General features: G+C 38.9%; 1 protein-coding gene across 1 annotated transcript; it reads left to right on the top strand.

Annotated features, from left to right (window-relative positions):
- The first annotated feature begins 904 nt into the window (after positions 1 to 904).
- Positions 905 to 2441, top strand: LOC114170295. Its single transcript, XM_028055776.1, has 2 exons — positions 905 to 1154; positions 1633 to 2441. Exons 1-2 carry the CDS (start codon positions 905 to 907, stop codon positions 2439 to 2441), a joined length of 1059 nt encoding a protein of 352 aa, XP_027911577.1.
- The last annotated feature ends 12338 nt before the right edge of the window (positions 2442 to 14779 follow it).

Genomic DNA, 14779 nt, shown 5'->3' with positions numbered 1-14779 from the left:
ATAGTTAGGTTCTCATTGGCTATTGTTGGGTGAGGAGTCCATAGTATGGTGATTGCGTGCGTGCTAGGGTCCAAGTTAAGAAGACTTGGATGATTTACTATAGACGAGGAGTTTGTACGGCAAGACTATGAGCATGATAGGCTCATAGGGTTGGACCACAAATGGGTTAGTTTCGTGGGAGCGTAGTGAAGTCCCAAGACCTAGTTCATGTATATGACTCATTAAGGACTATGAGGTCATGGATGGGAAATTTGAAAACAATGAAATATTTAGTGATGTTAATTTTGTGATGGGAGGCATATTTATTTCATGTATATTTTTATATATTGTGCATAACTCACCCTTTCTGTGTGTGTGTGGCGATGATTGGATAACTTGTTATCCAGGAACAGATGATTTGACAGGTGGGCCAGGAGATGCTTAGAGGCGTAGTGCAGGGGCTACCAGGGTTTTTTAGAAGATTTTTATACTTAGAGTTTTGATGTAAAAAATTATTATGTTGAATTTTTGATGGATTTTGTAATACTATAATTGCGAGCATATGAATTATATTATAGTAAATTTTTTAATTTCCCGTGTTTTGGGAAATGGTATTATATTAAATGAGGTTTTATTTTCACTTCCTATTTTATTTATTTAAAATTAGTAATATTCCTTAGGGATGTTACAATTCGTATCAGAGTAAAAGTTTTGAAAATATTTTAAAAATATTTTGGGGCTTTTGGGGAGTGAGCATACCGTTTGATTGTGTGTGTGATTTAGTTGTATGTTGGTAAGAGATGAGTGGTTTTGTTTAACTAAGTGAATTGGTTTTAATAGTTGTAATGTGGCATATCCAGGCAATGACTGCTAAAAGAAGGAGAAGAGGTAGTGGTGCTGATGACATCGCGAGGCTATTCACCGGATGGTGGATGCGATGCAGACACCGATAGCAGCGCAGCCTAGAACGGTGATTGCACCAGTTAGGGTGCCGACTGTGGAGGACTTCCTGCGCCACAAGCCAGCGGAGTTTACTGGCAAAGCTTCTCCCAATGAAGTGGATACGTGGCTACGCAAATGTGAGAAGATCTTCAAGGTGATGAACTGCGAAGATGAGCAGAAGTTGTTGTTTGCTACCAATCTGCTGAATGAGGATGTTGAATATTGGTGGGCAGGCATGCAACAACAGATGGGGACTAGGGAAGAGTCAATGACTTGGGCTAACTTCAGGACTTAGTTCCTGGAGAAATACTTTCCAAATACAGCTAGACAGGACAGGGAGGCTGAATTCCTTGCATTACAGTAAGGGGACATGACAATGTAGGAGTATGTCAACAAGTTCAAACATCTGGCAAGGTACTACTCACAGAACATTATCGAGGAGTGGAGGTGTTTGAAGTTTGAGTAAGGACTCAAACATGAGCTGAAGAAGGTGGTAACACCTCTGAGAGAGAAGGTTCCAAGTCTTGGTGGAACAGGCCAAGAGTGCTGAACAACTGGAGAAAGACCCTAGTCCAGTTGTTCGATATCAGAGGAATGTCGCAGAGGTGAGGTAGATGAAAAAGCCTTACAACCGACTATAGACATCTTAGGGTCCCACTTGCTACTAGTGTGGCGGACCCCATTTGAAAAGAAATTGCCCATAACTTATAGGTGGAGTAGGAGGGCCAGGCAACCGTCGCAAGTGTTTCATATGCGACAAACTTGGACACTTTACAAATAATTGCCCAGAAAAGAAGAGTTTGAGTGTAAAGAAACCAGCAGCAACACCCGCAGAAAGGGTTAGAGCAGCCGACAGGGTCTTTGCCTTGACCTCCACAGAGGCTACTCGATCAGGTAACCTTATCCTTGAGTCTTGCTTATTGTTGGGTTATTCAATGTTGGTGTTGTTCGATTCTAGAGCAACACATTCTTTCATTGCTAATGCGTGTGTGGGGAGATTAAATCTGGTGAAACACGATTTGGGGTGTGAGTTGCTTGTTTCAACTCCCTCCTCGGGTCAAGTAGCTACTAGTTCAGTTTGCGTTGGGTGTTCAATGGAAGTGGCAGGTCGTAGATTCAAGGTGAACTTGGTGTGCTTGCCTTTGGAGGGACTGGATGTAATCTTGGGGATGGACTGGCTGTCTAACAATCACATTATAATTGATTATGGACGGCGCAGTTTGGTATTCCCAGAACATGAGGGATTGGAGTTAATCTCAGCCCAGAGAGCGATAAATGAAGTGGAAGCTGGAGCCACCTGTTTTATGATAGTGGCTCATACAAAGAAGAATAACACCGCCGAGAAGATCGGTGTGATTCCAGTAGTGGAGGAGTATGCAGATGTGTTTCCAGATGAAATACCAGAGTTGCCACCGAGCAGGGATGTAGATTTCACCATTGATCTTATCCCTAGAGCTGGCCTAGTATCCATGGCACGCTATAGAATGGCACCAACAGAGTTGGCTGAGTTGAAGAAGTAAATAGAAGACTTGCTTGAGAAGAAGTTCATCCGGCCGAGCGTATCACCTTGGGGAACACCAGTACTCTTAGTAAAGAAAAAGTACGGCAATTGGAAGTTGTGTGTTGATTACCGTCAGTTGAATAAGCTGACCACAAAGAATAAGTATCCACTGCCGAGGATAGACGATCTGCTGGATCAGTTGAGGGGAGTCGCGATGTTCTCTAAGATTGACTTGAGGTCTGGATATCATCATATCTTAGTCAAACCAGAGGATGTGCAGAAGACGACGTTTAGGTCACGCTACGGGCATTATGAGTATGTAGTGATGTCGTTCGGGGTGACAAATGCTCTTGCTATTTTCATTGAGTACATGAATAGGATATTCTGACCGTACCTGGATCAATTTGTTGTCGTGTTTATTGATGACATACTGATATACTCTAAGAGTCGGGATGAACACGCAAAACATCTGAGAGTGGTGTTGGGAATTCTCAGAGAGCATAAACTGTACGGTAAGCTGTCAAAGTGTGAGTTTTGGCTGGATGAGGTACAGTTCTTGGGCTATGTAATCTCAGCCCAGGGAATAGCAGTGGACCCAGCGAAAATTGAAACGGTGGTGAAGTGGGAGAGACCGTAGACAGTTACTGAGGTGAGAAGCTTCTTGGGTCTGGCGGGTTATTATAGGCGGTTTGTGGAAGGGTTTTCCAAGATGGTGAGTCCATTAACTCAACTCACTAGAAAGGACCAGCCTTTCTCTTGGACAGACGAGTGTGAAGTCTATTTTGAGGATATGAAGAAGAGATTGACCACTGCACCGATACTAGATATTCCTGACACAACCAATACGTTTGAAGTGTATTGTGATGCTTCATACCAGGACTTAGGTTGTGTGTTGATGCAGGAGAAACGGCCTATTGCTTATGCCTCTCGCCAGCTGAAGGTACACGAGAAAAACTATCCTACACATGACTTGGAATTAGTTGCGGTAGTTTTTGCTCTCAAAACATGGAGGCACTATTTGTATGGGGCACAGTTTCAGGTATTCAGCGATCACAAGAGTTTAAAATACTTTGTTGATCAGAAGGAGTTGAATATGAGGTAGAGGCGCTGGATGGAATACTTGCAGGATTATGACTTTGAGCTGTTATACCACCCTGGTAAGGCTAATGTCGTAGCAGACGCTCTGAGCAGGAAGAAAGCTCATGTGTCGGCCATGATGATTAAGGAGTTGGAGCTGATCGAGAAGCTGCGAGATATGAATCTGGGATTGGATATGGAGGCAGGTCATATACGGTGCAACATGTTGAGGATAACTAATGAGTTCCTGGATAGGGTTCGGGTGGAACAGGGTAAGGATCAGGAACTACAGCAAATTATTAGTGAGTTGGGAACAAAGAAGAGAAAGGACTTCAGGATGGGTAGAGATGGTATCCTGTGTTTCAAAGAGAGGGTGTGTGTACCCCGCAGTAGGGTTTTGAGGAAAATGCTCTTAGATGAAGGGCATAAGAGTCATCTTAGCATACATCCAGGTATGACTAAGATGTACAAGGACTTGAAGGTAACTTTCTGTTGGATTGGCATGAAGACTGATGTGGCCGATTATGTAGCATCTTGCTTAGTGTGCCAAAAAGCAAAGATAGAGCATAAGAGGCTAGGTGGTACATTGGAGCCTCTTGAGATTCCTCAGTGGAAATGGGACAACATTTCCATGCACTTTGTTACACACTTGCCGAGGTCGGTGAGGGGGCATGATTCTATTTGGGTAATAGTGGATAGATTGACAAAGTGCGCCCACTTCCTGCCAATCAATCAAAAGATGTCTCCAGATAAACTGGCAGAGTTGTATGTACGGGAGATAGTCAGGTTACATGGTGTGCCTACCAGTATTATCTCAAATAGAGATCCGAGGTTCACATCGAGGTTTTGGCAGTGGCTACAGAACACCTTGGGCACTCAGTTGAGAATGAGCTCGGCATATCATCCTCAAACTGATGGCCAGTCTGAGAGGACCATACAATCTCTTGAGGACTTACTGAGAACGTGTGTCCTGGATCACCTCGGGACGTGGAGTGATGTGCTACCGCTGGTAGAGTTCACTTATAATAATAGCTACCATTCCAGCACTGGGATGGCACCTTACAAGGCCTTGTATGGTGTAAGACCCGCTAAATTTAAATAATTAAATAATTAATTATTTAAGTAAAGTAAGTGAGAGAAGCCTTCGTGGCATTAAATGCTAACCTTCAAGACGTGGAAAGGTACTAGCTCAAATGGTTGAGAGTACTTGGTTGTGTGAGAGGACTTGGGTTCGAGTCCTATGTATGTCATTTGTGCAGGATTTAATTCTATTTATTTTTTTTAGTATGTATGTGCGTGTGAGTAAGAAGATGGTAATTGAGTTATACTAGTTGGCATGAAACATGAATTAGCATGATGGTTTGATATTAATTTGGCGATTTCATGGTTATGGGTTCTAGCCTTGGGGAACACCTAAATTAAACGTTATATTTTTTTTATGGAAGAGGTGGGCGAAATGGGAAGGGTTAGGGGAAACCCTAACTGATCTAGCAGCCAAGGGAAGCTGAAAAACAGTCATGAAGGGGGTCATGAATGGCCATTAACCATTAATTAGGGGAGAAACCCATTTTTGCCTTATTAACCTAAATTTAAGCATTCTTTAAAAGGTGAAAATGGAGTATTGAGAAGGGTTTTGGCCAAGGCTGAGTACATACCAGAGAGAGAGCACGAAAGGAGAGTGATTGTGAGTGTTGGGAGAGGTTTGAGTCTGAATTGGTAGAAGAGCAAGAGGGAGATATGCAAACAAGGAAGAAGTAGCACATTTAACAAATTGAGCAAGGAATCCAGGTTAGGGGAGTTCCTATTGATTGTTTGATATTGTTTTTATTTAATTTTGATTGAATCGTGATGTATGCGGGGTTGGGATGGCAATTTACGTGAAAATCAGAGATGAAATCGGGTTTCTGGAATTTTTTCAGAAACCGCCTGGCGGGTTGCGTGTGACCACCAGGCAACACAAGCACCAGACTTAGTTTTTGGGTATCAGCTATGAACCGCCTGGCGGCAGGGGATGAACCGCCAGGCGACACGAACATTGTGACGCTGTTTTTGGCTATTTTGAATCTATTTAGGGTGCTTGTGATGTTATCGTGATGTTCACATGCTTACATGAGAATTTAAGGAATATAAATGTCTGTGTATGTTAAGGTTCAACAAATGTATGAATTCTTGAATGAATTTGGGGTACTCAGATTCCTGTTGGGGTTGCGGATGAATGATTATTAAATTAGAAAATTTTGGATGAGTTGTGATATATAAAAAGATGTACATATGAATTCAGTATGTTTCTGTGTAATGTATGTAATGGAGTTTACGTCAATATGTATGTATCTATTGAAATTGGGTTATTTGGGTCGTGACTGGTGCGAGGACAAATTGGGCAGAAACCATTTTCATAAGCACCGCCTGGCGGTGTGTGGGATTGCTGCCAGGCGACACCTCAGTCGGATGGATATTGTGGTTCTCGGTGATTTCATGTTTTGGGGTGTTATAGTGGTTGTCATTAATTGTGGGGGTATGTGATAAGCCAAAATTTTGAATGTATGCTAATATGATGTTGAGAGGTTTGAAATGAATTAATAAGGTTGCACAGGGAGTGGGATAAGAGATGTGTTTAGGTGAATCATGTATTCAGAATACTGGGTGAATCTAATTGGATGATTTGGAATTAGCCTAATAGTAAGATAATGAAAATCTAGTGGGATGGGTAATTTGGTTGTTTGGGTATATGCTTGGATGAATGAGATTGACACTTGGAAGTGGTCTATATTACATGCTTCGTTGTTCACATTATGTAATGTGTTGGTTGCATAGAAAATTGTTGTTGTGTTAAATTGTGGTGGATTTGTAATACAGTTAAAGGTTTATATCTAAGGTATCATAATTGTGCTATATTTTGATGGGTGTGTGTGTGTGTGTTGAGACCATTTGGCATCTGCTTAAGTGTCCAAAAACCAATAGCATTGTGCTACTTGTGTAGCGCCTGGCGGCGTGAGCGAGCCGCCAGGCAGACGGGAGGCAAAATAGTGCCAGTGGTAACAGTGGGGGGAGGGCGCCTGGCAGCGAGTAAAGGCTGCGCCAGGCGGTGTGGTGATGCTCACCAGGCGGTAGAGGTACTGTGAGGGTACTGCAGGCGCGTGGCGCGTGGCGGTGTGGGATGCCTACCAGGCGGTTTGGAGCTAAGTTTCGCCTAGCGGCGTGTGATGCGCGCCAGGCGGTTTTGGTTCAGTGATAGTGCACGAGGAAAGGTTTCTACACAGCTTTAAGTGATGTACATGATGCGAGGCTTTGGCTGGGGGTCCAGTTACGAGTGTAACCCGTATTGGAATAACACGTGACCATTGTAGGTTGTAGCTTGGTGGTTTAGGAAGTCCAGTGGAGTGTGCGAGTTGTGGCTTGTACGGCGAGGTTCGGGTGATTGCCCTCTTTAGAGTATTCTGATAGAGTTTTGGTAGTCTGGAACAGCTACAAACTTTATGTTTGTTTCGGTGAGCTCCACTTGGTGTCATGGTGGGATGCTGTGGCAAGGGTATTCCCATGTGTGGACTATCAGGTGGTGGCCTGTAGTCGGAGGGGCGAGTAGACACTCATGTAGCGAAGATCGATTATGGTTCTCACTTAAAGGGTATAGATGTGATAGATGGCTGAAGGCAAATGTTGGAAGTGAAGTAGTAAAAAACAAAGGGGAAAGTGTACCAACCTGGGTTTATTTTTGTTAATATGATATTTAATATTATATTGTTGATTTTATAAAGTGAGCTCACCTTATCTCTGTGTGTATGGCGATGATCATGTAACTTGTTACATGGGAGCAGATGTTGATGCAGGTGAGCAGGCAGATGCTTGAGACGAAGTGGGGATATCTCTGGGATTTTATTACTTGTCATTATGTTGCATTAGGGAATAAATTGTAAAAATTTGTAGACACTTTTGTTGGTATTATGAACGATGCGACCCATTTTCTTTACTTTGTATGGCGCGTTGGATTTCTAAATTTAAAATTTTCCCGCGTTTTTGGGAATCGATGATAATTTCCAGCTAGGACGTTACATATGGCAGGAGATGTCGGACACCTTTGTGTTGGCAGTAGGATAGAGAGTCTGTGGTACTTGGTCCAAAATTCTTACAACAGACTATTGAGAAAGTAAGGGTAATACAAGATCGGATGCGTGCAACTCAGAGTCGGTAGAAATCCTACGCAGATAAGAGGAGGAGGCCACTTGAGTTTGAGGCTGGTGACCATGTGTTCCTTCGGGTTACACCTACAACAGGTATTGGGAGGGCATTGAAGTCGAGGAAGTTGACTCCTCGATTCATCGGGCCGTATTAGATCACGAGGCGAATTGGACCGGTGGAGCCTTTATGGCATTAAATATTGTTGGAGATGATGTGGAAAAGTGCTAGCTCATGTGGTTGAGAGTACTTTAATTATGTGAGAGGACTTGGGTTCGAGTCCTATGTATGCTTGTTGCATGTTAATTGATTTATTAGTATTTTTGATAATATAATTGTGATTAGTGAGTGATATTATAATCATAGGATTATAATAGTTATCACTAAATGTGAATTGACATAGTGGTTATGCTTTGGCATTATGAGTGGAGGGTCATGAGTTCAAACCTTAATGGACATAAGGTAGACTTTATTTTTGCTAAATCCAGTTTGGAGTGGATGTGAAAAGGTAGAGGGAGGACAACCAAGACGGCTGAAAAACCATCAAATAATTACCCTTGAATGAGAATTTAACACCCCATTAAGCCCTTTTTCGTTTTAGTCTTTAAACCCTTAATTAAGACACATATAAAAGGGCCAAATTAGGGGGAAAAAGGGGTTTGGCAGTGCTAAACTTTGACTCTGAGAGAAGCACGAAAATTGGGTTGTGAATGGTGAGTTTGGGTGCGCAAAAGGTGAATTGGAAGGAGGCTTGAGGAGAAGCATTCTTTTCTCTCAATTTTTGATCAATAATTCCAGATTAGGGGAGTTGTATTTTGAGTATGTAAATTTCATGATGTGAGTTATGGTTTTGTGTCATTGCCTTCTCAATTGGAATATGATTGTGGTGAATTCGTGTATGTGTAATCAAAATAATGAATTGGCTAGATGGTTATAGGTTGCAAAACCCTTTTATGCATTATATGTTTTGGGAATGAAGGTTTTTGGTATGGAATGGTTGTGAACGCTTAAATAGTGTGTCTTGGTAGTTTAATTTGGATATAAAGGGTGATTCTAATGTATTTTTGCCATTACATTGTGTTGGTAATGATAGGTTGGTGTTTTGGTATTGTTTTTGGTGAAATGTGTGCGTGAACAAAGAGGAAACTCCGCAAGTCTCGCCCGAGCGAGTCCATCTCGTCTAAGTGAGAGTTGCAGAACCTCGTTTCTGGTTTTGGCTCGCTCTACTCGCTCAGGCGACCTGGGTTGGTTTTGAGCGACAAACATTTTCGCTTAGGCGAGAATGGCTCGCCTAAGCGAGGTCACGATGAAAAATTGTACCATTTTAAGCGCGACTTCTCGTTTAGGCGAGAAGATTGAGTTCTGAGCTATGGACACTCTCACCTAGGTGAGAGTGGCTCGCCTAAGCGAGTTCACGACATTGAATTGATGCATTTCTCATTGAATCCTCGTTCAGGCGAGGTGTGTGTGTTGTTTTGAGCGAAGGTATGGCTCGCCCAGGCGAGAGGATCTCGCCTAAGCGAGATAACGTGTAGAAGCCATTGTTTTAAGCTCGCTCAGGCGAGGTGGACTAGCCTAAGCGAGGCTAAGGGTTTAGCTTGGGCGAGGGTCCTTGGCTTAAGCGAGTTTATGCGAATTGCCATGTTTGTATGTGCTTTATGTGTTGGTTTGGCTACTTTTTCCTAAGTATAGGAAGTATATGCATGTGGTGGTGGTGTCGGGCTTGAAGGACTAAGTCCAATAGGGGTCTGGAATGTGCTTGTTGGTTGGACGCATGATGGGCATGGAACTATGTAGTTCCCGTCGGCTGCTAAGTGGCGAGGAGTCCTTAGTATGGTGATTACATGCGTTGGACGCACGATGGGCAAGGAATTGTTAGGTTCCCGTCGGCTATTATTGGGCGAGGAGTCCATAGTATGGTGATTGCGTACGTACTAGGGTCCAAGTTAAGAAGACTTGGATGATTTACTACAAACGAGGAGTCTGTAGGGCAGGACTATGAAAAGGATAGGCTCATAGGATTGGACCACGAATAAGTTAGTTTCGTGGGAGCGTAGTGAAGTCCCAAGACCTAGTTCATGTATATGATTCATGAAGGACTACGAGGTCATGGATGGGAAATTTGAAAACAATGAAATATTTAGTGATGTTAATTTTGGGATGGGTGGCATATTTATTTCATGTATATTTTTATATATTGTGCATAGCTCACCCTTTTTGTGTGTGTGTGGTGATGATCGGATAACTTATTATCCGGGAGCAGATGATTTGACAGGTGGGCCAGGAGATGCTTAGAGGCGGAGTGCAGGGGCTACCTGGGTTTTTGAGAAGATTTTTATACTTAGACTTTTGATGTAAAAATTTATTATGTTGAATTTTTGATGGATTTTGTAATACTGTAATTGCGAGCATATGAATTATATTATAGTAAAGTTTTTAATTTCCCGTGTTTTGGGAAATGATATTATATTAAATGATGCTTTATTTTCACTTCCTATTTTATTTATTAAAAATTAGTAATATTCCTTAGGGATGTTACAGAAAGAATACAAAGTGTTACATGCTAATGAAAAAGAAAATAAACAGATAACTTCATCAGGTACTTGGTGAATCTTGACTGTGTTGCAAATTTCCAAAAATGTGGCCAAGTGAGTGTATAGGTTTTCATGAGATAACCCATGGAATTGGTTACTCTACACCCGATGAATAAGAGTAGGCTTTATGTCCATGTTGGTTGTCGTCACCACTGGTCTGGCAATACTATTGAAATTAAATGGTTCTGCAATGTGGAATATTCTTCCAAAGTATGTTGTTTGTGACCTTATTCATCCATATCCACTTCTTCTTGATATAACGGGTGAAGATGAGAAAAAATTGAGCAATCTAAAACATCATTTCTTCTTGATATAACGGGTGAAGATGAGAAAAAATTGAGCAATCTAAAACATCATATGCTTCTCTTGCAAAACAACAAAAAACTATATAAAACAAATTAGTAGTAATTGTTTATTTAAAAAAAAATTAAACTAAAAAAAATAGAAAGGAAAAAAATTAAAATAATCGAAACCAAAATTGGTAAATAAAACACAACTAACTAACAAAACGCTAGTCTCCGACAATGAAGCCCAAAACTTGTTACGGTATTAACAAGTATACCAAATCGCATAACTAATAAAGTGGATATGTTCAGATATCATTTTCCCACAAAGACTCGTGTTGTTTAGAAAAACTATGATTATTTACTAATAAAGGTATACAAAGAAGAAAACATTTTTGGTTTAGGGAAAAATAAATTTAAAATTAAATTTTTAAGAATAAAATGAATTAGCACAATGGAAACAAATAACTTGATTGAAAAAAATATAAAATAAAAGCTTCACTAAGGTTGGGTTTCACGATTCCATTCAATGTGAAAACAACAAACAATATACTTCTATTTTCGTCTCTCATACTCACATTGTTTGTAACATGCCCCTATTTTGTCGTAGTCAATCCTAAACTAAAATAATAAAAACTCTATGTCTAGCAATCTTTATTATTATGTTTGCATTAATGACCAATAAAAACTCTATGTCTAGCAAACTCTATGTTGATGCTTAAGAATTACCTAAGACCACATCTATGTCTAGCACGTGAAATTAAAAGTTGTTTTATCTTACTCAAATTTCCCAAACTATGTTTTGGATCAGCCGGTACTCCCAAATTTGCACCATATCTAGAATATGCAATCAAAGATCATAAACTGGTTTTTCAAACTATCTTTCATATCACTATGGACTCCCCCATGTGCAAAATTCATAGACTATGTAGTTAAAACAAGAATAAAACATAAGATATTATGGAAAACATCTATATTGAATGAAAAATTCACAGAGAATTAAAAATATCTTACACCCAACCCATGTGAATGAGGGAGTTAGCTACTTCTAGGAATACTAAATACTAGACTGATGTTGAATTTGAATGCCTCCATCCGTCAGAATGCCCTTATACCTTCAATTGTTGAGATATCAAGTTTCTTTCTCTCCAAGTGTATCTTATTTTACCTAAAATTTGGACTTGATTTGGTACTTGAATAAATTGTAAGAGATAATCCTTGATATATATATATATTTTACTCTTTGGAGATTCCATATCCTTGAATTATTCTTCAATTATTTTGACTTGTAATTTGAGTAACCAACTTTTTAGATATATGATATTGTTAATAATCTTTGACTATTCAATATTCCACTCATTTTGTTGATAATCTTCCCAAATTTCCGAGATTTCCAAATATTTGCAAAATAGAATCCACACATTTATCTTTTCCACTTTTATTGAATAAAATCTAAAACATAAAATAAAATCCAAAAATTAAATAACAATAAGATATAAAAATAAATAAAATAAAATCATGATAATGGCAATTATCATCACGTCAGATAATTTTTTTTGTAAATATTAAGGGGAGATGAGTGAAAAGAAAAATAGGAGGAGGAGGAGCAGGAGGAAAAGGATGATGAGAAAAAAGGAAGAGGAAGAGGTGGCAGAGGTGTTGGCTCGATGATGGTGGCGGTTCAAGTTGTATGAGGAGGAGTATGAAAAGAAAAGGAGAGGAAAAGCAAGAAAATGAGTAGGAGAAAAATGAGAAGGAGGGGGCGGAGTCAAAGACGACACTAACGATTGTGGTGGTAGCAACGGAGGCAAAGACACAACGAGAAGAGGAGGAAGAAGAAGGAAAAAAAGAAAAAAAAACAATAGGAAGAGGAGGAGGAAGAAGAAGGCCCAACAATGACAATTACTCATAGATTTTACAAATAGCCAAAATTCATCGAAAACATAATGAATTATTTAATAAAATTGCTATGATAAATTCATAAGCCAACATAAATTGTATCAAGAGGGTTAGTACTAGGGATTGCAATAGAACAAGACGTGTATAGGTTTAACTATCTCATGCCTGGAGTAAAAATTCATTTCTACACCTAACAAATATGAAATTTTTGGTTCATCTTCATCTTTATTAGGGAATGGGTATACCTTACCTGCACATGTACCCACCAATTTACTATTTGGGATATTTATTAAATAATTTATACAAAAGGTAAAAATTATACACTACAAGTGTAGGATTAAAAGGTTTTTCTTAGCCAAGAAGGTGGATTGAATTGGTTGAGTACAAAAATCATGCTCAATTAAAACTTGTAAAAACCCTTTTATTTCAAATTAAATTGACAAACAAATCAGAATTGTATTGTTGTAAGACCATACATTTCAATCGATATAGAAATAGAAACAATAGATTAATTTGAACAGATTGAAATATAAAATCAACTAACTAATATTTTGAGAAATTTTGCAGAAACATGAAATACACTAAATTCACTCAAACAACATCCTTTATTATACAAGATTGTTTCCAATTGATATATCGACCTTAGTTATATTACCAGATTACATAAAAGCACACGAAAACCTTACAAAGATTGGTTTAATAAGTTTTCTTGAGATTTAAATGAAGAAGAAGATATGAGAGGAACACACACTGATTTTTATACTGGTTCACTCAATGTTTGAGTTACATCCAGTTTATGAAGACAACCTAAGCCTGATCATGCACTATATGAAAAGAATTACAAAATCCCTCAAGAATTACACTTTTGAATTAAGAAAAAACACTAAGATTATTGAATCCCGCAAAAGTCTTAAACCTTACATCGCAAAAATCCCACTTGAAAACCTCAAATCACACTAGGAAACACATAGAAGCACAAGAACAACAAATCATAGATGATGCCAGCCAACCAAAACATGTTCTTCAATGCTTCAAAACAACCAAAACTTTTGCTCAAAGATTCAAAGATCTTCAATCACGAGTTGTATACTGTGTAATCCAAAGAGAGAGAGTTTTCCAAATTCATTTCAGTGTTTTCGTGCTAAGAAATTTCAATCTTCCTCCACTCTTTGAAAAACTAGCTAATATAGCTTGGTCATAAGTGAATTCCACAAGTGGATTTGTCCATACAATCTTTTGTTTTCACTTGACTTAAGTGAAATCAGTCAATTGAATAACAATTCAACTAAAGTGGCAACCCAGTCTCATATGAATCCATAAGACAATTTGTAGCAATGAAAATGGCAGTTTCTTTGCAATTTTCCATTTCAAACTTCTTTCACAAATCAAAATAGTATTTTGACTGACTTAAAAATTCTCTTGTTCGGGTTGTTTAACTTGCAACCCTGGAAAGTAGATTAGGTCACCCATCATAAACATTTTAAATTCACCATGCATAGCTACAACAAACATTTCACACATAGAGTTATTATTTGAACCAAAGATAATATCATCAATATATACTTGAACAAGTAGGACTCTCTTTCTTATTTTCTAATGAAAAGTGTTTTATAAACAACACCTTTAGCATATTCTTTTGATAAAGAAAATTGCTTAGCCTTTCATACCACTATCGTGGTGCTTGTTTCAAACTATACAAGAGCTTTTTCAATTTAAAACATGATTAGGATAGAGGTGATCTTTAAAGCCAGGAGATTGTGATACATACACTTCTTCATTTATGAAACCTTTCAAGAATGCACTTTTCACATCCATTTGAGACAATTTAAAGTTACACATGTAAGCATATACTAATAGGAATCTCACAACTTCTAACCTAGCTACATGTGCATAAGTTTAATCAAAATCAATGTCTTCCTCTTGATTATACCATTTAGCCACTAACCTAGCTTTATTCATAACTATATTTCCATCTTCATCCATTTTATTTCTAAACACCCATTTAGTACCAATTACATCCATATAATCACTTTTAGGTACTAGAGACCACACATCATTTTTGGTAAATTGGTTGAGTTCATCTTGCATAGCTATAATCTAATTACTATCATTGAAAGCATCGTTCGCAACCATAGGTTCAATTTGTGAAACAAATGCAACATGATCACAATAAGAAAGTTTGTGTCTAGTGGATACTCCTTGATTAATGTCACCAATAATATTGTCCTTTGATAGGCCTTTAGGAGCAATCCATTCCTTGGGTATGTTGTTGTTAATTGTTGTTTCAGTCAATATTGTTTCCCTTTCAGTTGACTCATTTACTGTTATAG

The sequence above is a fragment of the Vigna unguiculata genome, chromosome 11, assembly GCF_004118075.2.
Source record: "Vigna unguiculata cultivar IT97K-499-35 chromosome 11, ASM411807v1, whole genome shotgun sequence".
Classification (NCBI taxonomy): Eukaryota; Viridiplantae; Streptophyta; class Magnoliopsida; order Fabales; family Fabaceae; genus Vigna; species Vigna unguiculata.
The sequence above is the reverse complement of the archived record's forward strand: the minus strand, read 5'-3'. Positions and strand labels throughout refer to the sequence as shown.

What these genes read in the sequence shown, in the direction of transcription:
- LOC114170295 (XM_028055776.1), top strand. Translation starts at nt 905, where the DNA reads ATGGTGGATGCGATGCAGACACCGATAGCAGCGCAGCCTAGAACGGTG. An exon ending in TGTTGAATATTGGTGGGCAG is followed by an intron (nt 1,155 to 1,632) that starts GCATGCAACAAC and finishes CATAACTTATAG; the next exon opens with GTGGAGTAGGAGGGCCAGGC.